The 23,413-nt window shown below is 39.1% G+C and overlaps 1 protein-coding gene across 1 annotated transcript in view; it reads left to right on the top strand.

Annotated features, from left to right (window-relative positions):
* Positions 1-23,413, top strand: part of drp2 (dystrophin related protein 2) — a 165,985-nt gene that overhangs the window by 90,536 nt on the left and 52,036 nt on the right. Inside the window, exons 9-12 of the mRNA XM_021316064.2 lie at positions 11,535-11,595; positions 14,820-14,881; positions 15,404-15,478; positions 18,983-19,184. Coding sequence (XP_021171739.1) covers positions 11,535-11,595; positions 14,820-14,881; positions 15,404-15,478; positions 18,983-19,184 — 400 coding nt within the window. The remainder of the gene's footprint in view (positions 1-11,534; positions 11,596-14,819; positions 14,882-15,403; positions 15,479-18,982; positions 19,185-23,413) is intronic.

The raw sequence follows: 23,413 nt of genomic DNA on the forward strand, positions 1-23,413 counted from the left end.
GAATAATTCTGCCGGTGAGCCGCTCCCATCCTGGAGGTTTGCTATTAGGCAAACTTTTAACTGCTTCATGGAGTGCAGTTGCTGCTAAAGGGAGACCCAGAAGCTTTTTTCCATCCATCCATTTTACAACACGCTTTATCCCTGTTGGGGTTGCAAGGAGTGCTGGTGCCTGTCCCCAGCTGTCAATGGGCGAGAGGCGGGGTACACCCTGTACAGGTCAGAACCTTTTTTCTGTTCCTCATTTCATTTAGGAAGTTTAACTTCCTTCATTAAATGAAAATATCATGTATGTCAGAATCGGAGGGGTCAATATTTTTGGGTATATATGTTCGTCTTTCCATCCATCCATTTTCTAACACATTTTCTAACACTTGTGGGGTTGCGAGAGGTTCTGGTGCCTATCTCCAGATGTTAATGGGCGAAAGGCGGGGTACACCCTGGACAGGTCGCCAGTCTATCGCAGATATATATGTTCATAAAAAGTGTATTAATTCCTTTAGGGTGTACCATTACCATCAGTTCTTAGTGAACTTTTCTGTATTCTTTTTCATTTGATGTACCATACAAGCTTTATTTACAGAGCACTTTAATCATCCTCATTTATACTGCGCTGTGCACAGTATAAATGAAACAGCAGTCACACAATATAATATTAAATCAATAATGAAATTATCTAAAAATAAACAAGCACAAATAAACAAGCTTGTCTTAAAATAATACAACAATTACTCAGTCAGAATGAAGCAATGGATAAAATGAAAATGTAAAATTTTAGAATAATACAAAAACACAATTTAAAAGATCATAAAACACCTTATGTTATGTCAAAGGCTAGGATGAGAAGAAATGGGTTTTAAGAAAGGATTTCCATAATTTAGGAGCTACTACAGCAAAAGCATGGTCTCCTCTGCGCTTACGTTTTGTCTTTGGCACATTAGGTGGCAGCTGATCAGGTGTCTAGCATCTCATACAGATATGGTGAACAAGGCCATTAAAAGCTCTAAAAACAAATATAGTTATTTTAAAATGAATCCTAAAATGTACAGGCAGGTGGCGGAGGGAGGCTAAAATAGCTGAAATGTGGTCAAACTTTCATGTGCCACTTAAAAGAGCTGTGTTGTAATGCACCTGACTGAGAACCCGATATCCAAGCCAGACATGGTGTTGCGCTTAAAAGGTTTATTAGAAAACAATAAATCGAAACTTAGTGCTGGTGGGTAATGCCCAGAAAATACCTAAATGCAAGCTGTGCAAATGGCAGGCAGCACAAAGCAGTAGGTGATGGGCAGAATAGGCTGGAGGCAGTGATCCGTGAGATGGGCAAGTGTCATACAAGGAGCAGATATAGGCTAAGGCGAGCAGACGGCTCCAAGGGGTTGAGGAGGAATCAAAGTCAAAAACAGTCCAGGTCGTGTCCAGTAAAAGAGAGCTGATGTGATACCCAGCGATGGAAAAGTGAAACAGGGAAATCCATAACGAGAAACAAGGTCAGGAGAACAGACAACGCTAACTGGGAAAGCTGGACAGCTACTCATGCTATGGCTTTCAACAGTCTGGCAACTCATGGCTGTGAGAGGTAGATACTTAAAGTCATGGTAACAGGTAGAATGAGTGGCGGTAATCAGGAGTAATGGCAGGTGTATCTGCTCACTCTAAATAACAGAGTGGAGCAGCACACAGAGTAGTAAAAAAAACAGTCAACCCAGAACACAACAGATGATAGCAAGTGTTAATGTTACCGCCCCCTGTTGGTGGAGGGACACCCCTGCGTCCCTTCTGACTCTTTTACCCTGAAGTAACATTCACACAATTGAATACAAGGAATACTTCTTTAGTAGGAAATCATTCTCAAAACAGAAACTGTACTTGCCACATCTGTGACGTCAGTGAGTTATCTGTTATTTCCCCAATAACACCAATAACTTTCAGCAGCTCCAGCAACTTGTAGTTTCATACAGTAACTAACACCTGAATGCACAACACTATGGCAGCATTCTGTACCCCTAAAGCTAAGAGATACAGGAATCCCTAATTCCTTTACAGTAACCCAGCCGAGTGGTAACAAGAGTAGAACACTATTTCAAAATGTTGCTGAGAAAGAATTGGCTGAATTTAAAACTGAATTTAACAACTTCTCTGGTTTTCTAACTTTAGTCCAACATTCACTTTGACCCCTAGGTTTGCAACAATTGGCTAGATGTACCGGGCCAAGAAACCAATATCTACATGGGGGTCACAATGGCGGTTCCAAAGACCATCACCTCAGTCTTTTCTCATTAAACTTAAAAAAGTTCACAGCCATCTTGGCTTTTATGTCATCCAGACAAGAAAACAGAGGGCTCAGTCCTTTTTTCTTAGCAGGACATTTATCTGGGTATCACCCACTTGACAATGAAAGGAGAGCCTATATTTTCCAAAAAATACAGCCAAGGGGGACTAGGTACAGTGTAAAAAGGAAGGGGGCTAAAACTGAGCCCTGCGGGACCCCACACAAGAGATAAGCAGAGGAGGACCAATGGTCAATAGACATAGAAAGTACGCTTTGCTAAGTAGGACCTTAAACCAGTCTAGAAGGTCTTTACCAATGGTTTGAGAGCGGGGTGAAAGAAGCCATCTTGGTCAAAAGAAAAAAGTCATCAATGAGCAGAGGGGGAGGATTGCGCTTCCAACTCCCCAGTGGTTACAGCTCGGTCCTCCAACACGTTCAAAAGAGATTAAATAAGCAATCTCATTATGATTCAGATGACCAAGTACTCCACTCACTCCAAGCAATAGCTTTTAATGACCCAGGATAGTGACAGGTGGGTCAATGATTTGCATCTGACTTAGAATGTGCCTCCGTGTCCTTAAAAACAGCAGCACTCTGACTGCAGGGTGCTCATGTGTGAGCCACCAGAACTGACAAAGACTCCTAGACAGGTGTGGAAAGATTTCAGAAAAAACTGAGCGAAAGTCTGGTTGCCTCCGAGTTTAGCCTGTTTCCAATCACTAGGTCAAAAACAATTAAACCATGAGGAAACAATAAAGATAATGATAATACATCAAACTTATATAGCACTCTATATCAATGCTTTAAAAAACAATTTTAAAAACACAGAAATAATCAATTAAATACTATGGAAAAGCAAGTTTAAATAGGTGGGTTTTGAGATGTGATTTAAAGATCAAGATTGTATCCATGTTCATGTGGGAGGACGAGGCGCAGACAGCACAAGATTAAAAGAGTCAATCAGGTTTAAAGAGGACTGAGCCAAAGGACAACACACACAAATAATAAAGTCATGAACAATAAGAAACCGGTCGTACTACTTTCTGCCAAAAAGTCACAACAGTAGGCTAATTTATGAAGTCTTCATTGCACTTTGGGTGCCAATAAACTTAAGTGCGCAGCACAAAGCTGCCAAGTTTTAACAGGGTGACCTCAGAGCTGCTGAATGAGTAGAGAAAACTGCTAACAGTTAAAAACGATCACTATTCTGTCTTCTCGACGGAGAATTAAAAAAAAAATAGCCACAATCATGCAGTAAAAGTTCATTAAAAACTGAGCTAGTCTACGTATCTGTGATTCTGTTGCAAACAGAAAACTCTAATGCTTGAGATGAAAAGAAACTCTTCACAATAAAAGTTTCAGGTCTGGCATTTATCAAGCTAAAGGTGACAGGAACCAGCAAGTCCGCATCTTTAGCCATCGTCCAGGGAACCTGACACAGAGGCTGCAGGTTTAGGAATTTCGCCCTGAAAGCTTGTCTGTAGCAGGCTTAAGAAAGTTAGACAACAGGTGTGTGTGATGAGCTTGATTGCAGTGGCTAAAAAGCAGACTCGTAGGACTAGTGCCGGGGTCTTCAACTCCAGTCCTTGAGGTCCAGCGTCCTGGAATCATTTGATGTATTTGTGGTCAAACACCCCTAAATCAAATGGCTGAATTACCTTCTTTATATGGAGACAAGTTCTCAAGAGTATTGCTATTGACTTTATTATTTGACTCAGATGTGTTGAAGCAGAGACACATATAAAAGTTGATTGTTCATTAATGTGCACTGTCCTGATTAAATAAAATAAAATACAAATACAAAAAAGTAGGACACTGGACCTCGAGGACTGTAGTTGAAGACTCCTGGTGGTATAATCCCTTAAGAGCCTGGAGCAGGAGAGGTGTAGATGAATGCAGACAGCAGACAAGCTGGAATCAGACCAATAACGTCTTTATACCATCAGTATCCTTCTTTTAGTTAAAGGAGTTAAAATTACAATTAGCAAAAAAAAAAAAAGAAAGATGAAAAAATGAAATGTTGGTGTTCAAAGTGCGTCCTGTCCAGATTTGGGTTTCCTGGAGTAAAAAAGTTGCTGCTTTAAGTTTTTCTAGTTGAGCTATGATTTTTATGCATTTTAATGTTATTTTCAATTCTATATATGTTCCATGTGTCAAACCCTATTGAATTATTTCCTTAACAAGGTGTAAATCTCTCACTCATCGCTGCACTTTATATTGTAGGGTCAACAGGCCATCATTCGCGATCCGTACACTTGTGCATTAGCAAATTTTCATGTGTAAATCTGTCCTTGGACTGTTCCTGACTTATTTGTCCTCTTACGTGTCACTTCTGACAGTCCAGCCACAGTCTCTGCTCTCAGAGCGCTCCGTTAGTATGATCAGAACTATTTTCTTACTCTCCCATCTCAACTTGGACTACTCTCTAGCAGGATTTTAAACTATCCACATTGATTCATCTGGGACAATTTAAAGATATTTTTTTTTAAATAGAGAAATTTGTTGTTTTAGGTCATTTTATTGGGTTATTTGAGTCAAATGTTTCAATAATTTGTACTATTGTTAAAGAAAAAGGCTTAAAACATGGGTGCCCATCTGCTGTTCTGGAGAGCTAATATCCTGCATTTTTTTTGATGCATCCCTTCTCCACCACACCTGAAACAAATGAATTGCTTGTCACCAGGCCTCTGCAGAGCTGAATGTAATACTGATGAGGGAATTCAGCTGTTTGATTCGGCTGTGTTGGAACATTTAAAAGTTGCAGGATTGTCGCACTCGAGGACCGAACTTGGACTTACTCTTACTACTTGTGATAGCGGGATATAGTTACATTCTAGATTCTTGAAATGTTTCAAGATGAAAGAAGATGATTAAATCAATGAAACTATTGTCGCTAGTGCATTAAATCTTACTCTGATTTCAAAGAGAATAGCTGCGTCCCTATGTCTAAATATGAATAAAAATCTAAAAAGAAAGAAAAATATGGTTCATGTAACCTTATTACAATTAAATAATTTTGTAGTAGTATAAATAATACATACTTTTATGTTTTAAATAAAAGTGATTAGATTGCTGTGTGATTTTTTTGTTTTTCAACCTTTATGCTAATAACATGTTAAGGTGAAGCACGGATATTTTTCATCATGCCATTAGACTCATACAAGCTCAAGTCTGGTTTCCGCTTGTTTGGAAGTACTTTGGGGTTATCTAAGCCCATTGCTCCACTCTTAAATATGTGTTCATAAACAGGTTCATTATGCGTTAGAATTGGGACATAATAAATAATTTTGAGACTATTCAAATGCTTAATATCTGAATATTGATTGTGCCAACAAATCTTTCAAAACAATTTGCATCATTATTGGATTATACATAGAGAAAACATAAATAACATTGTTATTCTGTTGAGGTGAGGTCAATCAGCCCACCATGTTGGGAGCATGGTGTGTGGCAAGTCTGTGAGGAGAAAACCTCTGCCCTCCTGATATAATGAAACACTGCTGATCGCCTACGGTTTATATTAAATTGCATTAAAACAGTGCCTTACAAAACTATTTTTGACCCTTGATGTTTTCACATTATGTCATGTTACAAGCATAAGCTACAGTCATTGTTTAGGATTTTGTGTTGTAGACCAACAAGTGGAAGGAAAATTATGCTTGTTTCTGTAAATAAATTAAAATCTGGAACAGAACACATTTTTCAGATTGCGTTTGTATTTACTTTACTCTTAGTTGTTACTCTGTATAAGCATATTTCCAGGGGATGGTCTGTGTGTAAAATAGCTCAAAGTCAGTCAAATAACAGCAATGCCCATGTCTTGCAACAGAGTCGGATTTGGGTACATAAATATACATTGGTCTAAACCATTCCATGGTAGTTTTGGCTTTATGCTCACAGTTGTTCTTCTGAATTAGGATAGGAGTGGCTGTCTTTTTACCGGGGGTTTTCCCCCAGGATTACCCAGTATACAGGTTAATCCAGTCTTCCACTACACTATGACTAGCTACACTTACCTTGCTGATGAAAAATATCCCAACTGCATGATGTGGAGATGGTACATTCAGGGTAATGTATAGTGTTAGTTTTATTTGTTTGTTTGTTGATTTTTTTTTTTTTTTACATTTGACAGTGTAGGCTAAGAAGTCCAATTTAGCTCTTGTCTGACGTTGGTTGTGGTAGATGTGGTAGACTGAGCCTGGTTCTGCTGGAGGTTTTTCCTCCCTGTTAAAGGGGAGTTTTCCTCTCCACTGTCGCTTCATGCATGCTCAGTATGAGGGATTACTGCAAAGCCATGGACAATGCAGACGACTGTCCACTGTGGCTCTACGCTTCTTCAGCAGGAGTGAATGCTGCTTGTCAAGACTCGATGCAACCTGCTGGGTTTACTCACATAGGAAACTTTCTGACCAATCTTTGTCTGATTTGATTGAATTTGACTTTGTAAAGTGTCTTGAGATGACATGTTTTGTGTATTGACGCAATTGAACTGAACTGACCAGGCCACCTTCTTCCACATTTTTTGCTGTGCCCCCTAAATGTCTTTGATCAATGAAAACCTCCCATAAAGGCCAGATTTATGGAGTGTACAAATAATAGTTGTCCTGCTCCTAGATTATCCCACCTGAGCTGTGGAAAAGAAAAAGCTGTTTGTTGCTGGACTATTTTTAGTCAGGGGTATCTGAACTGAATCATCCGCCAGCCACATCCAGACTGACTGCTGTAATGTGGATCAGAGCTGCCACACTAGGGTTTATTTACAGCTTCTTTGTAGCTGTCACAGCCCATGGCCACTCTGATAAATCTGGTTTCAATATAGAATAAATTGATAGTTTTTTAGGCAATCAAATGTTGATTTAGCCAAAAACAAAGATAAAAGATATTGATTGTGCTCCACTCTGTCAAGTTGGATTCTGCCAAGAAATCTGTGATAGATAAATTATACATGAAGAAAATTGAGAACATTGTCATTCTGTCAAGGAGAGGTCAATAAGTCCATCATGTTGAGAACATGTTGACTGTGAGGAAAAAGCCTCTGCCCTCCTAATAAAAGTGATCTCAAGTTTAATAAAGATACGTTTGAAGTATTCTTAGAAAAAAACTGTTTGTGGATAGATAAAAAATAAATCAAACATTTAGTATCAAAAGAGAAATATGCTGCTAAATGCTTTAATCAATTAGTTTGAACCACTTGATCATTGATCTGGTCAGTTCAGTTGTAAAGGGGGTTGTTAATCAGTGTCAGCTGTTCTGGTGTTAATGAAATTAACAACAGCTGCACCAAAGGGGCAACAGTGAGGAGACACTAAAAAAGGAATAGTGTTTCAGATGGAGGCCTTGGACATTTTCGCCTCCTTATTTCTTTTTTTTTTTTTACTGCTTTTCAGTAGTTTAGCATTTGACCAGGGTCAGTGTCACTACTGGTAGCATGAGGCATTACCTGAACCCTACAGAGGTTAAACAGGTAGTCCAACTCCACTGGGATGGCACATCAGTACGTGCTAGAAAGTTTTCTGTGCCTCCCAGCACAGTCCCAAGACCATGGAGGAGATTCCAATAGACAGGCAGTAACTCTACCAGAGTGCCTTAACCTATCTGCAAGACCGGTATTTGCTCCTTTGTGCAAGGAGGAACATGTTGAGTACTGCCAGAAGCCCCCGAAGTGACCTCTAGTGGGCCAATACTGTGAATGTCTCTGACCAAAACTATTAGAAACAGATTTCATAAGGGTAGTCTAAGGGTCCGACATCCTCTAGGAGACCCTGTGCTCACTGCATGGCATCATGGAGCTCGACTGGCATTTGCCAGAGAACACGGCATCAGCAGTTTCGGCACTAGTGCCCTGTTCTTTTAACAGATGAGAGCAGGTTCAGTCTGAGCTCATGTGACAGATATGAAAGGGTCTGGAGACACTGGGATGACTGTTATACCTCCAGCCTTGTTCAGCAGGATTGGTTTGGTGGTGGGTTAGTGGTGCACAGACCTGTACAGGATAAACAATGGCAGGCTGACTGCATTTAGGTATCAGGATAAAATCCTTAGACCCATTGTTAGACCCTTCACTGCTGCCGAGGGTCCTGGGTGTCTGCTGGTGTATGATAATGTCCGGCCTTATGGCAAGAATGTGCAGGCAGTTCCTTTAGGAGGAAGGAATCGATGCCACTGACTCATCAGTTTTTCAGTTTTACTTTCTCTCTGACTTTGTATTAAGCCTTTGGTGGGTCATTTTCATCCAATTATGTGGCATCTCTTTATTCCGAGCAAATTACCCATTCCATATAAGTATGGCTATCTCACATGTTTTTTAAGAACTGATGTGTTTTCAGTGTTACTTCCATTCTTTGAGCAGTATATTATATTTGAACAGTGGGAAAAGCTATTTTCTAAGGATGTGAAGCCCATCCAGTCTGTGAATAAACTAACAGAATCCTAAATAATGGTAGGCAGTTATACATCTAAAGGACAGGTTACCTAAGAATTGCTACTCTTTAATAATTAAATGGTCACACCAAGTCAGATTTGTTATCATTAGAAATTTCTATTAGCACTTTATAGTATAATGCTTATACAACTAATTATTGGCTGAAATTTTCTATTCCATTCTGGATTTAAAGCGGAACAAATGAAGAAAAGCTTAAATTGGAAACATACACTTTTTCTGCTGAGGATAAAAGGCTTGCCTTTTTATCCTCAGCAGAACAATCTGCAGCATTTTGGATAAGCTGAAGGCTTTTACTTCCTGGAAGTCGACATTATGATAGTCCAACATTGAAGTAATAAATAAATGGACAAGATTTCATGTGTCACTCTGGGACAAGTTCTAATTTTAGCAATATTGCTGAGGTGAAAGTAATAAGTTTCAAAAACTTGTTGAATATGTGATTTAAATTACTCATCCTGGTCAAAGATGTCAGCAAGGTCCTTAACATGAATACTGGGGGCCAATTTAATGCCATCCAGAGTAAGTGACTGATGATGCAGTTTTTTTTCCCAGAGGGTCTGTAAATGACTGGTTTGGCTCAAAGGAGATAACTTTTTCTTGTCTCAATTAAAAAGCATAAAAAAATTCAGCTTTCTATGCTTTTAAGAAATACGTAGACGTAATCCACACAACTGCTGTGCCATTACACAATCTTTCAAGTTATTTAATGTTTAATAAATAACTAACAGTCTGTTAGGCACTGTCCTGTGAATATTAGCCCAAACAGCTGATATTAGGACAATAGTTGAAAGGGATGATTTGAACACCGGCATTCTTTTAACAGCAAACTTTGCACACATATAGAATAAATGAGTGACAACTTCTCTTCATGTTCAAGAATTTCTAACAATAATAAACATCTAGAGAACACCACTACAGCATGCTGTTTATCTGAATTAACACTATATTGTGTATACTGAATATTTCAATGAACAAATCCTCTCTAGGCTACTGAAACTTACCTAAACTACTAAACAAAATTTAGATAAAAAGAAGCTAAGGAACTACTGTATGTACACATAAGAAACAAAAGGACAAATAAAATAGTTGAAAACCATCACCAGAATAATTCAATGAATCCTGGTTCACTGCAGATCCAAGTTAGAGAACCAAAGTTCATCTTAAACAATGTGGAATGAGATCAAATTAGCTTGACTAACTGGAAAAACATTAGATATGTGTTTCGATCCATTCACAATGCAAATCCTGAGTTAAACAAAACATTATTCGAGAAAACAACATTTTAAAGAATGATTTGTCCAATAGAAATCAATATCTTTAGGATACTTGATTTTTATTAATGTGATTATTTTTCCAGGAAATTATAAGGCTCGACCGGATAATTTAGGATTAATCCACCAAACTGATAATAACGATCGACTGGAAATGACTTGTTGAGGCAATGTTTGTATTTGCTTGAGTTTAACCCTAACATTACACAAGCACCATTAAATCGACATTAATGTTCCTAGTAAATGCTGTAATAATGCTCATAGCACTATTGAACGATGGCGGAGTGAAACAAAAACCAGCATTACTGACTAGTTCTATGCTAGCGGACATTCACCGCTAATTTAAAAAATACAACACAAACATTAATCCCATCGGAGTATTAAACCCTTCTGGAAAACAAGTTTGTTGTAATAGTAAAATACAACCCAAATTTCCAGGGGTTTTTATACAGTGGCCCCCTGCTGTGAGAACCGTCCCCTGTGGGCCTGTAAAAGTTTTGAATTTCAGTAGCTTTAAACTTAGTCTGATTTTATTGCTCATGGCTTGATTGCACAACACAGCTGATTGGCTTTATCAAGATGTGTGGATAAGTATAACTGAGTATCATCAGCATAATAATTTTAATTTATCCCATGCTGGCTGGTAATTTCACCAAGTTTAAGAACATCTATAGTATTTCACACATCAGCAACTTCACTGGTCATGTTAATGGCCACACTTTCTTAGTTTTGTGAAAGCTGATGTGTAAGGACATTACAGTTGTCAGCCTTAGTCTATGAATCATAATACAGCATATTCTAGCTATTATTAATGAATTTATTTATTTATTTATTTTTGACAATACAGTACATTTCAAATATGGAAACATGTCCTCACACTAAATATACTATAGTTCCACAACACAATAGTGCAGCATTCAAAGATTTATATTTGTCCCACAAAAGCAGAGCAAGAACTCTTTTCTTGTCCCTGTACCTGTCTATGCATTCACTGGCTTTGTTTTATTATACCCCTATAGAAATACTGGATATTTTGTTTCACATGTGCACGTTTCTATCCATCCATCTATTTTCTAACATGTCTATCCCTTGTGGGGCGCGAGGGGTGCTGGTGCCTATCTCCAGCTGTCAACGGGCGAGAGGCGGGGTGCACCCTGGACAGGTCGCCAGTCTATCTCAGTGTGCACATTTCAAATTCTGGAAATAGCAATATGATTGTCAGTATTTTGACTTTCCCAATGCAAACTTGAGCTATCACATGGTGTGAGTGTGCCCCTTAAATGCTCCGGGGATCCACTTTCACTGACTCCCTGGCTGTGATCTATTACTCGATGCTAAACAAGCCAACTCTGTGTGAGAACCCCCCTCGCACAATGAACTTGTTTCTTTGGCTTCACTGCGCCTGTTGTACAGGGGAGCAGCTCCGTTAGGAAAGGTCTGAATGGACACTGTGTCTGGACACGCTTTCAGGCGCACTGAGCACAATGGCAATTCATGCATGACGGGACCACTCTGAAATTGATTTTTGTTCCCTCTCTCTGTGTTTGCACAGGTTCAGTGCAGATACCATGGGAGCGCGCCATCTCCCCAAACAAAGTGCCCTACTATATTAAGTAAGTACATCTTCGGGGTGAGTGTTTACGTTGTCCAGGTAAATGCACTTTTTCATGGCAGGTTAAACAGTGGAATTAGTGGCCGGGAGGCGTTACTCTTAGTGCTAGATTTAGTGAAAAAACAAACGAAGCTTGGAGCAATGCATCTCCTGAATATTGTGTAATGGATTACCTCACATATACGTAGTAATTGCCCTTTCTGCATTGCTGAATTTTTCAGCTTCTTGGGCAATTTTGTGAAGATCAATATACAATTTATTACAGTGCTGTTCACCTAGAGCGCCCACATAAAAGCCCCAGTTAGCTTTGCAATATAGTTATTTTGTTAAAGTTTGGGCAAAGGAAATCAAGGAAGCAGCAATTATTTGTGTATATTAGAAACACAAAAAAGTTAAACAATCAATGTAAACTTAAGATTCAACTATGACAAAGCCACAACACAAAAACAATACTGAAGCAGTGACTCAGTTTAATTCAGTTTATTTATGTGGCACAAATGTACAACCAAAGTTGAAAGAAGTGCAGTGAGATTGATTAGATATCTGCCAATTAGTCAATTGCTTACTCGTGGAGACCATCTGATTGCAGCTGATTTTGCTGCTTCATCCTTGGCAAGCATGGGACGACAGTGGAGAAAAACAACAACTGTCAGTAAGATGTAACCTGGAGCAGAACCAGCCTAAGGACCTGGCCGTCTGCTGCTATCAGCCAGGGGGGTACTATCTGCACTATATGAGCTGTATTTTCCATGAGGAAATAAGAAAGTTAATCAAGCATTAATGTCCTGTTTAATTACACATCAATAGCCATTTTTTTTCTCAGAATGAAGCAGGTTTTAAGACCAAAGTTGGTTTCAGTAAATATTGCAAAATGAATAGGCTCCATTACTATTAGAACTAAATTGTAGTCAGCAAAATGGTTTAAAAAACATGTGCAAAACCTTTCTAAAGTTTGCAAAAAATATACAGTTTGAATCTCTTTTTAATCATTAAAAATATGTTTTTGCATTGACTCTTCAATCAGGATTTCCAATGTTAAATGCTCTAGTTTTAATCCACATGACTACCTTGAGATTCTTTTTCTTAAGAATGTAAATCAGACCTCTGCCACGTTATCTGAGCTTCGGTGATGTAGCTCCATTAAAACGATGTCATGCTTTATAATTGTAAAAGCAGCTGTGCCGAAGTGAGAGAGTCCAGCACAAGCAGAGACAGTTTTTTCCTTCATAACTGGCTTTTAAAACAAAATTGGCTCTGACTGCAAGTCCACCTCTGAATTTTCAGAGGTTGTTGCTTTTTTCCTTTAATAAATTACAAAATAATTTGAGAACTTTGATTTCTGTGTTTACCAGTGTTGTAGTCAAGTCACTATGCCTCGAGTCCGAGTCCAGGTTCGAGTCTCTAGTGTTCAGTCCGAGTCAAGTCCAAGTCATTAAAAAAAAAATCCGAGTCGAGTCCGAGTCAAGTCCACTACTCATCCGAGTCGAGTCCGAGTCGAGTCACTATTGATCCAAGTCGAGTCCTTATTGATCAAGTCGAGTCCAAGTTCCGCACTAAAGCATAGCCTACATGTTTTTAAACTAAAAAAAAAATCCACACTCCACTACATTGCACTAATAATTTAGATATTAAAATCATACACCAAATGATATTCTAATGACATATTAAAATTATAGCCTAATGATATATAAAAAAGTTGAGTCTTTTTCTCAATTTCCGAGTCAGAATGATCTGAATGTAGGAGTCCGAGTCCAAGTTCGAGTCATCAGTGCTCAAGTCCAAGTCAAGTCATGAGTCTCTAAATTTAGCTAATGACTCGGACTCGAGTTCGAGTCTCGGACTCGAGTACTACAACACTGGTGTTTACTCAGATTATCTTTGTCTAATATTGAGATGTATTTAGTGATCCATAATCCTGACCAGGGATTCTCTTTCTGTGTGGAGTGTGAATCCCTCTGCATTTGTGGGTTATCACTGTGTCCCTCTGCTTCCTTCCACTGTCCGATAATATGACTGTTTGGCCCTTATGAACGTGTACATACATGTCCTGTATTTCTCTGTGTTACCCCATGGACCGGCTTCGTGTCCACTGTCCACCCCGCATCTCGCCCAAATGACCGCTGAAGATGGGCATCAGCCCCTTTGTGACCCCACAAAGATAAGCGAGTATAGATAAGAAATAACAGATTGCACGGACATGAACAATTCACTTTCCAGGGGTAAACACGTTTTCACATCATTGCACCTTTAATGAGCTGAGTGTAGCACATCATTTCCAGAAATCTCCAAAGATCTTTCCGTGGGTCAAACATTTACTAGGGAGTATAAAAATAATGATTATGATTTACGAGGAAACTGCTGAGTGTCTGTGATCTCTGTTTGGCTAAGCACTCACTTAATCAATTCATCTGATCGATACTACTTATCTTTATAGTAATGCTATTTTTCAAATAGCTAGTATCCTATGTGTAGGTATCAGGCGTGTCTTTATGCAGAACAGTGTATTTGCAGCTGAACAAACATTTCTGTGGTTTGTTCCTCTGCAGACTTCCAGCATTTATCTTATTAATCATCTGCAACACAACCTTGTGGGTCTTTGTTTAGCCTGCCAGTCAGTGCTTTATGGACTGTATTCCTATTCCGGTGGGGATGGGAGATGTATAGCATCTGAGTAGCTCTCTACCCGGCAGTAATCAATGAGTGCTTGTGCAGGTAGAATGATGATTGCAGCCTAGAGAGGCCCGTGCTATCTGGCAGACTTCCTGCTGTGGGGTTTCTCATTTATTCTGCTGCTCTTGTCCTTTTATTGGATCCATTTTATAGATGATACATTTCCTGGATCTTCCCTTTGAGAAAACCGCAGCATAAAGTTTTTTTTTTTTTTTTTCCCTTTTTAAGGTAGGTATGAGCTGGACCATGTTCTATTTATCAGCGCAGCAGACCTGTCCTGTGTTGTAACTCTAATGTCTAAACATGAATTCTTTCACGATGTTGCCGGACTTTTCAGGCCTCGCATCTCTCGGCTTGCTGTGCGAACAGTGGTCACTGTATTCTGCTCCCGTTCTTCCATACACACTGCTTTTTATTCCCACTCCTTTTACCGCTCATTTGTCAGTTTCCCTTTGATCTATGAAGTGTAGGAAAAACGTGCACTTCCATGCGCCCTTGCAACATGAATTTATTTGGCTTTGTTGGTTGTTTTTTTTTTTTTTCTTCTTCTTTCAGCCATCAGGCCCAGACAACATGCTGGGACCATCCAAAGATGACAGAGCTATACCAAGCGCTGGGTGAGTAAAGAGACGAGTCGTCGTCCTGCTCGCTCCCACATGACCCCAGTTGGCCTGCAGAATCGCCCCCAAAGTTTGGGCTTCTGCTGTGAAGGCCTTATCTCGCCGCTCATTAAGCGATCCGCATCTCAATCACCTCGGGGGCTACATTTCTGCTGTCATTAACCTATGAGGCCCAATTTGCCAGTGCTGTGATTGCTTCCCGCTTAGCCTCTAATTAATTGTGATTAAAGGACATGATGTGTTTCCCGGTTAATCTCATCTGACACGGGGAGTTTTTCAGGAACAGATATGCACACCGTCACAGGCTCAGGTAGACATGCATGTGCTCAAAAAATATGTGCGCAGATGATGTTTTTCCTACCATACAGTACTAATGACTTCTGCAGCGGAGTAATAAAAAGGAGCACAGATTTTTTGGGATGTCTTATTCCTCGGTTGCAGGCTGGAGAGTCATAATGAATGGATTAGTTCTCCTTCTCATCTTTTTAATCTCTCTGTATCTCTTCCTCCTTCCACCAGCGGATCTGAACAACATCAAGTTCTCTGCATACAGAACAGCCATGAAGCTCCGGCGGGTTCAGAAGGCTCTCAGACGTATGTTTGGTATTTTGTTGGAGTATTCTCTGTCTGGCTGATTGCTTAAGTGATATTCTGTCATCCTGCACCACCAGTAATTCACTGTGACACGCTCTATCTGATATATAACGATTAGTAGTGGCATATTTGTCTAGTCAGCTATCAAAAGCGTCACGGATCCCTCCGCTCTGCTTGGAAACAGTTGAAAACGTCCTTTGCTATTGGCTTTTAAACGCAGTAATCAGGAGTAATGCTAATCCTACTGGAGTTAAACACGTGCCAGAATGCTTCCTCACTGTCATCTCAGCCTTGCATTCAGCTTAATTAGCTATTAACTGGTCCATTTGAGTTACAAAACGGAAGCTAATTAGTTTTAGCTGCTTGGTTGAAGCTTGATTGTTGGTCCCATCAGGGTTGATACCTCCTCTTGGACCTCTCTTTCAAGCCTCTGACCCCAGTTCGGCTCAATTTTGGCCATTTTTCACCTTTTTGCTGATTTTCTTTCCATCCTCTTTCTTTTGCCGATGTTGTGGTAACCTTCCTGCAACCTTCCCTCCTTTCCACATCCAAACTTGCTGTAATACAGACTCAGCAAGCGCTTAAAACCTTTTTCAGTCACTCTCTCTCTTTCTAGCTGTTATCTTACCGTCCTCGGGTCTAGGAGTCGATATCGTTACTGAATTTAATTGCCAGGCTGCCTTGATAACTCTGGAATCCTCGTTCTCTTCCTCTCCGCGCCCGGCGTGGATGGTTGAGCAGAGACGCGTTGGAGCCCATCAAAAATACATTTTTGGGTGATTCCCTCCCAACCCTGAGAATACTCCCCTTATCTCCTCTCTCTCTGTTCTACCTCATTATCGTGCTATCCAATTATACCTGGCATCAACGGACACCCTTTTAGCTCCGCTCCCAGGGATGGGCCATCAAATTAGTTTAGAAGAGTGAAATCAAATTTGTGTCACTGCTCTTGAAACATATGGCGGAGGCTTAAGTAGCCAAAATGGTTGAATAAGCACCGCTGTTGCGGGAGTGGAAGAGGATGCTGCTGCCGTGTGTGTGTGTCTGTGTTCATGAGGGATGTGGATTGATGTGTGCTGACAGACATTGTATGGATGTCAATTTGCATGAACTAAACATATTTTAGCATTTTCTTGTTGTAATTAAAATGCAAACGAACAGCTCAGATTGGATCTTTCACCTACAACAATTGATTTTCTTGTCATCCACACTGGTGGACTCCTCAGCCTATGAGAAGTATATGACCTTGTCAGTTTTTCTTTTGTTTTTTTTACTTCAACATCATTTTGTCTGAATTCCTGAAGTCCTTTCAAAAGTTAATAATCATATTTTACTGGTATTGTAGCCAGAGTGCTAGACTCAACATTTTTGTTCCCTCTGCGTCTAAAAAAGGAGGTTTTCAAACAAAAACAAGCTATTTTTCCGTGGGTGTTTATCATAATATGTCCATTATGTGACCCTACGTTCCCCTTTGATTTGTCAAACAACCCCTCGTAGCAACTGTTCCCCTGAATGCAGAAGCCTGGAGCTGCGTGGCTATAACTCAGCTACGCTACTTTTCTCTATTTGTTTCTGTAAAGCTGTGCAAGGTTCTGTTTTTTTCCCCCCCCATAATGGATTTAAGCTCAGCGTCACTTAGTACGTTTCTTGAAGAGCTTTTACTTGTGTGTTCATGTGGTTTTGAAAGTAATCCTGAACCGCGGGAAACCTTTAGATCTCTAAAGCATGAGTCAGAACCAGAGTCCAAAGGAGAAACCCAACTGTTTGCCCAGTGACCCGTTCTGTCATCTAAGCCAAGAGAGAGGAATGTGCGAACCACTTTAGCGAGTTTACAGAAGAGCACATGTTGGGTCAAATTAAAGCACTTTTTTTTTTTTTCCTGCTCTGTCGTGATGCTCGAGCTGAAAGCTGAAATCTCTTCCTTAGATTCAAGTGGGCTGGACCAAAATGGCTACTGTTCCAGCTCCCTGCGTTGATGTTACAAAGTGTGCTTGCCACCTCGGTGGTCTGCACGTGTCTGGTTTCCCGAAAGTGTCGCTGGCTTATTCTTCCCAGTTCTCTTGAAGAGATTGAGTTTCGTTGCTAGCATGACCTTGCTGCATGTGGCTGGGTCATATAAGGCGGAGTTCTGAGTTTTGAAAATGACCCTCACCCTCCTTTTTACATTGCATCTCTGACGTCTTTCTGCAAATCTGGCAACACTGTACTGCTATGTATCTTTTGTACTTGTATGTAATTTGTACTTTCTGTTGAGAAAGACAGTGATTTCATTCACGGTAGTAAAAGTATTGAAACATCTAATATAAAAGAGCATAGTGGGCATTGCAGTTGTTGATATCCTTGTCTTTAAGTATAGACCAGTCAGTACAATTAAAACACTCCTGGAGCGGTCCATAGAGCCCGCCTGGCCTCACCGTTTAGATGTTGAGTGAATTTGTGCAGGACTGTCCCCTGCTACTTTCAGCACTCAATTTGAAAAGCTGGGTGATAAAACCTTTTACTTTAAACTTTAAAAAGATGAATCTCGACTCCACGTCCTGTTCCACATCACCTGTGCCCCCACACCCCCAGTCAACCGAGCCCGTGTCACCGCAGCTATCAGCCCACCCACCTGGCCAGAGACGCCCGGGAGGCTGAGGAGCTCCTGATGAATCTCAGATCTGAATCAGCTAATTAATGTGTCAAACCTTCAGCCCCTTGTCAGAAAACCTTCCTTTAGAAACTGTAGGTTCTAGAGCAGAAAAGCACTTTTTTTCCTTTTTCGTTTATGTAATTAACATTTACCGAGTACATTATAGATGAATTCATAATGCTGTTCACTGATTTAATTAGTTTCTAGCTCTTGCTCTTTTCGCTTATATTTTTATATTATACTATATTCGTATTTTATAATCGTATATATGTAAACATAAGTGTGATTCAAAAAATAAATCTAAATCCTGAGAAATAAGCAGGAATCTAATTTCTTCTTTTGTATATAAAAAATGCTTGCTTAATGGAAATGTTAAGAATATATCCTTCAGATGGATTTTGAAAAATTATGAGATCGATTGCTTATCTAACACTAATTTAACTTGGTTACCTGAATATCAGTATATGTTCCAACAACTTGTGGTTGGTTTTTAAAAATACTCACCTGTACTCTGTGACTTTCTCATGCATTGTTTACATTTCAATTGTTTTTACTTTTAAATCACTGCTGCACCCTATACTGTATTTTAAATCTACTGTAATCCACAAGCTGTATTCTTGCACAAATGCCCTTGCACAATCAATTCTGCACATACAAATGGTTTTAAAAATACTCACCTGTACACTGCGACTTCTCCTGCATTGTCTACATTTAAATTGTTACTTTTAAATCACTGCTGCACCTTATACTGTAATTAGATTTTTACTGCAATTTACAAGCTGTATGCAACGAAATTTCATTTTGTACGCACTGTGTGCATACAAAATGACAAATAAAGTTGTCTAAGTCTAAGTCTTGTGTGTTGTGCTCAGTGGATCTGGTGGCGCTGAGCAGCCTGGTGGACGTGTTTCGGGAACAGGAGCTGCAGCAGGGGGAGCACGTGATGGATGTGGTGGAGGTGATTCACGGCCTGACAGCCATGTACGAGCGGCTGGAGGAGCAGAGGTCCGTTCTGGTCAACATTCCTCTCTGCGTCGATATGTGCCTCAACTGGCTGCTCAACGTTTATGACAGGTGGGTATAACTCTCTCTGTCCAGGTAAAGGTGAAGTATTTCTCAAAAACTAAAAACAGCTCAACAAAGCGTTTATACATCCAGCTGACACAATTTGTATTTGGATTCACTTTCTCCCACCTCTTTAAACCTCTTTCTTTTTCGCTGAATTTTTTTTCAACTGGCACAAGCTAACCAAAGATCATCAAAGAAGGACTATTTATTGATCTGCATCAAAACCTTCTTCAAAGATTTAATGTAAAAAATAAGTTAAACCATTTGCAGTTATTAGCTGTTGCTGATTGAACCTGAATGCACCGCATCATTCTTTGCACACCTGTGCTGTGCCGATGTAATACACAGCTGATCTAAGCCACATGTGGACCTCTGTCAACATGCTAGGATAATGTGACGTTAAATATGAGAACATGATAAAGCTTTCCAAAGTATTTGCGCCCTCAGTGTGACATATCAGGTACAGTTCAAATGAAAAACAAACTGGTTTGTAAGAAGGGAAAGCTTTAGTAGGACTACAACAAGTTTTATGTCAACTCAATATTTGTATGATGGACTGATGATTATTAATAACGTTCGCCAGTTTACCAGGATAATATTCTATTTTGTACAATGAGATCCTTTTGTCCAAAGTGCGGCCCGGGGACCATTTGTGACCCCTGTGCTGATTTTGGGCGGTCCCCCAATTGCATTTCAAGAAAGATTTGTTACACCAGCACAGGTGGCTGATGCACATGGAAGATTTTAGTTTTTAATTAGGGCAAAATTATTACAGAAAGGTTAAAATCCTACAATTGAAAATTTTAAGTACAACACCAAGTATTCATCTAACAAACACACAGTTGATGTTCTCTTTAATTTCATAGTAACATCTATCCAATGACATTTAATTACTCAAATGTAGACTTTCGTGCATTAAAATCTGCTTTGAATTCGGTTATTAAAATTGACTAATTACAGCAAGTGATTTCAATGAACAACTGACCCTAATACTGTTCTCACATTGCTCGACCAAAAAGAGTTTATTATTGTTAAATAGTCAAATTAAATTATTCAAAGTAATTTGCAAACTGGGTGACCACCTTTTAATACGACAAATGAGAAAGATCCTTTTTTTCACCTTTGGATGTACAATGATTTAGACATTTATTTCCTACAAAAAAAATCTGACTAATGTATTAATATTAAATTATCATATTTTATAAAGCAAGTAATAAATGAACTCCCCTTTGTTGTTGTTTTTTGGCCCTTGGGTTCCTTTGACTTGACAATCTTGTCCCATGTACCGAAAAGTTTGGATACCCCTGATTTAGGGTGTAAAGATGAAAAACTCTCAGGCTCCATGCCCAATTACCCCAGCAGGATCGGATGGAGGGCTGGTGCCTATCTCCAGGCGTCGTAGGATGAGAGACTAGATACACGCTGGACATGTCACCAGTTTATCACATGACAACACCGAGACACCCTGGACACACAATCATGAATGCAATGTTACCAAAGGCCAGCTTAAAGAGGCCGATTAACCTAGCAGACATGTTTTCAGACTGTGGGAGGAAACTGGAGAACCCAGAGAGAACCCACGCATGCACAGGCAGAACATGCAAAACACGCAGAAATACCACAGGCCAGCTAAAAGAACCTTTACATGTTGTTTTAGTTTACGCAGATGTGAACTCATGAAGAACAAATGCTGAAAGGAAAGCAAAAGGCACCGTGACAAAGTGTTAATTTAACGGGTTCACACAATTAGCAACCAGATATTTTCTTCTTTATGTATTTCCCGCCAACAGATTGGTTTTCAGTTGGGTTGTAGAACTCATTGTATGTCACAATAAAGGTGGAAAAGTTGTGAAATAATTTTTTTTCACCATTTTGGAACAGCCTGGCAGTTTAACAGAGCTGTGAACTCGTTTTATTTCTGCTATAGTTGCCAGGTTTAATAAAACATAAATAATATGGTAGAAAAAGCCTAGAGTGTTAAATGCATTTAGCAGTAATTTCCAAGTGGCACTAATTTCTCTCATTAAATGCTCGTTAAATTTGATGTTACACTGAGTCAACAATTTTTCAGAAGATTAAATTCCTTCAACAAGGTTTTATTGCAGGCAAAAGACAATGCTTCCAGTTTGTTCCTTAATTGTTCTTGAGGTTCAATATGTATATAATATTATATTGACTGATAATCACCCATATGTGCAACAAGCTTTAGTCTTTCTGATCTTCTTTGTCATCATGTGGCATTTTTAAACTATTAAAAAAAAAAAAAACTAGCCCAGCTTAGTCTTACAGCTTACCGAGCTGCTAAGGTTTTTCATCTGGGAAACGTATTAAACCTGAACCCATGATCGATTCCCCATCAAAGCAGAAGAATCAGCTTCCTGCCTGGGTGCAGGATGCTGATTCTCTCTGTGCCTTTAAGTCTGAGCCAAAAAATCCCACCTGTCCGAAAGAGCTTACATTTAAATAGACCAACATTTTCTCAAAGACTGCCTCAGAGACGGCTATTTTTGGAATTGCTTTGTGTTGTCATGCACTCATACCTATCGTTTCCCATTTGCAATTTTTGTGATTATTTTTATCCTGATGACGTCTATGTGTTGTATTGTGTTAAGCACTTTGGGCTGCATTCATTTTCTTTAAGGTGCTATGCAAATAAATTGAATTAGTCATATTTGAGGCAAACATCCAGAGTGTCCCGTCAGTATCTGTTTCACGTCAACCTTATTTGACGTTTTGGGAGATTTTGTAGTTCAATGCCAGCCTGAAAAGGTCTAACAAGCTCATTTGAATATCTGGCTCCTTTTTTGAAACATACTCTTGTCTATTATCCAAAACAACACTAATGAATATGCCAAATCAGGATTTATGCTCTTTTTTTTTGCTTTTTCTTGATCTACTCTTGGTGCTCTAACTTGTCAGTGAACATGGCTCTTCAACTTATTTAAAGATGCTGTATGCAGTAAAAGGTTTATGTTAGCTTTTGTACCTTTCACTCTTGGGAAACTCTTTTTTTTTAAATGTTTTTCAAGCCTTTATTATGCAAACACACCACCTAAAAATTAAGATCTATTAAAATTGCAATATTTTGGGTGATAAATAAGCAAAAACGGTGACAAGATAATAAGAAATTGTCATTGCTGATATAAAGCACATCCACTATTGGAGCATTCAAATAAAATTCTTTTTTGATGAAGAAGCATAAATTGGTGATGGTAATTTTAGACAAATCTGACAATTGATTTTAATAACTTTATTCAGCAGGCAAATATAAAACCAACCTCCTTCTCACTTCATTTGGGTCCTCATTAGAACCAATTCATAACAATAGGATTTAGTTTACGGACTTGGATGACTAGAAAAAGTTAGGTGTCTGGTCAACCATTTTTGAGTTGATTTGACATATTTTTTGGATGATTATTGTCATCCCTGTTCAGGTTTCTGAATTTGTATTTACCAAAGGCAAGGTGCTTGTGATGCTATGCTTTCTAATAACGTTCCAAAGGCTAGTAATAGAGAATTGTTTTAAAGCATAAAGAGCCTCCTTCTAGTATTGTCTGTCAGAAAACTCTGTGTAACCTGATCTCATCTGAACAGGATACATACAGTTTTTTCCTAACATTTATCATGTTTCATTTCACATTTGCTTTACTTGAGACGCATGTTTTCTTGTCTTTTCCATTTGAGTAGTGACTAAAAAGAAAGTTTACATTATACATTAAATACCTCATAGAAACCCAGATTTTTTAATATATTTCCTAGGGGTATGAACAGTGGAGAAGTGTAGTATTAATACAAAAGGTTCGAGAGTTTTATTATATTATATTTATTTAATTACTGCCAATTGTGCAGAGCTGGATCAAAGTTTCAGTGTTGGGGTGTCACCATCCTTGCAGAGCGTAAGATATGGATAGATTTATATTTTCCAGAATCTGTTAACTAAACTGCTATTTCCGTTTTTGGCTTATTTTTGAAAACCTAAGCTGTCTTTTGCCCCATGTGATAAAATTAATGCATTTGGTGTGTTTTTTTTAAATCTGATTTCTCTCTTGAGTGAACCCAGATATATAAATCTAACTCTGATTACCACTAATCTTGAGAGGTTGTTGTCGTTTTTGTGGATGAAAGTTTTTGTATTTAACAAACTCTTGATTTTGAACTATCAAAGAAACTGCCACATTGTCTAGTTTGTTTCCCTAGCTAACATAAAGTGGGCTTCACAAAATAATTGCTACATC

The sequence above is a fragment of the Fundulus heteroclitus genome, chromosome 23 (assembly GCF_011125445.2).
Source record: "Fundulus heteroclitus isolate FHET01 chromosome 23, MU-UCD_Fhet_4.1, whole genome shotgun sequence".
NCBI classification, from domain to species: Eukaryota; Metazoa; Chordata; class Actinopteri; order Cyprinodontiformes; family Fundulidae; genus Fundulus; species Fundulus heteroclitus.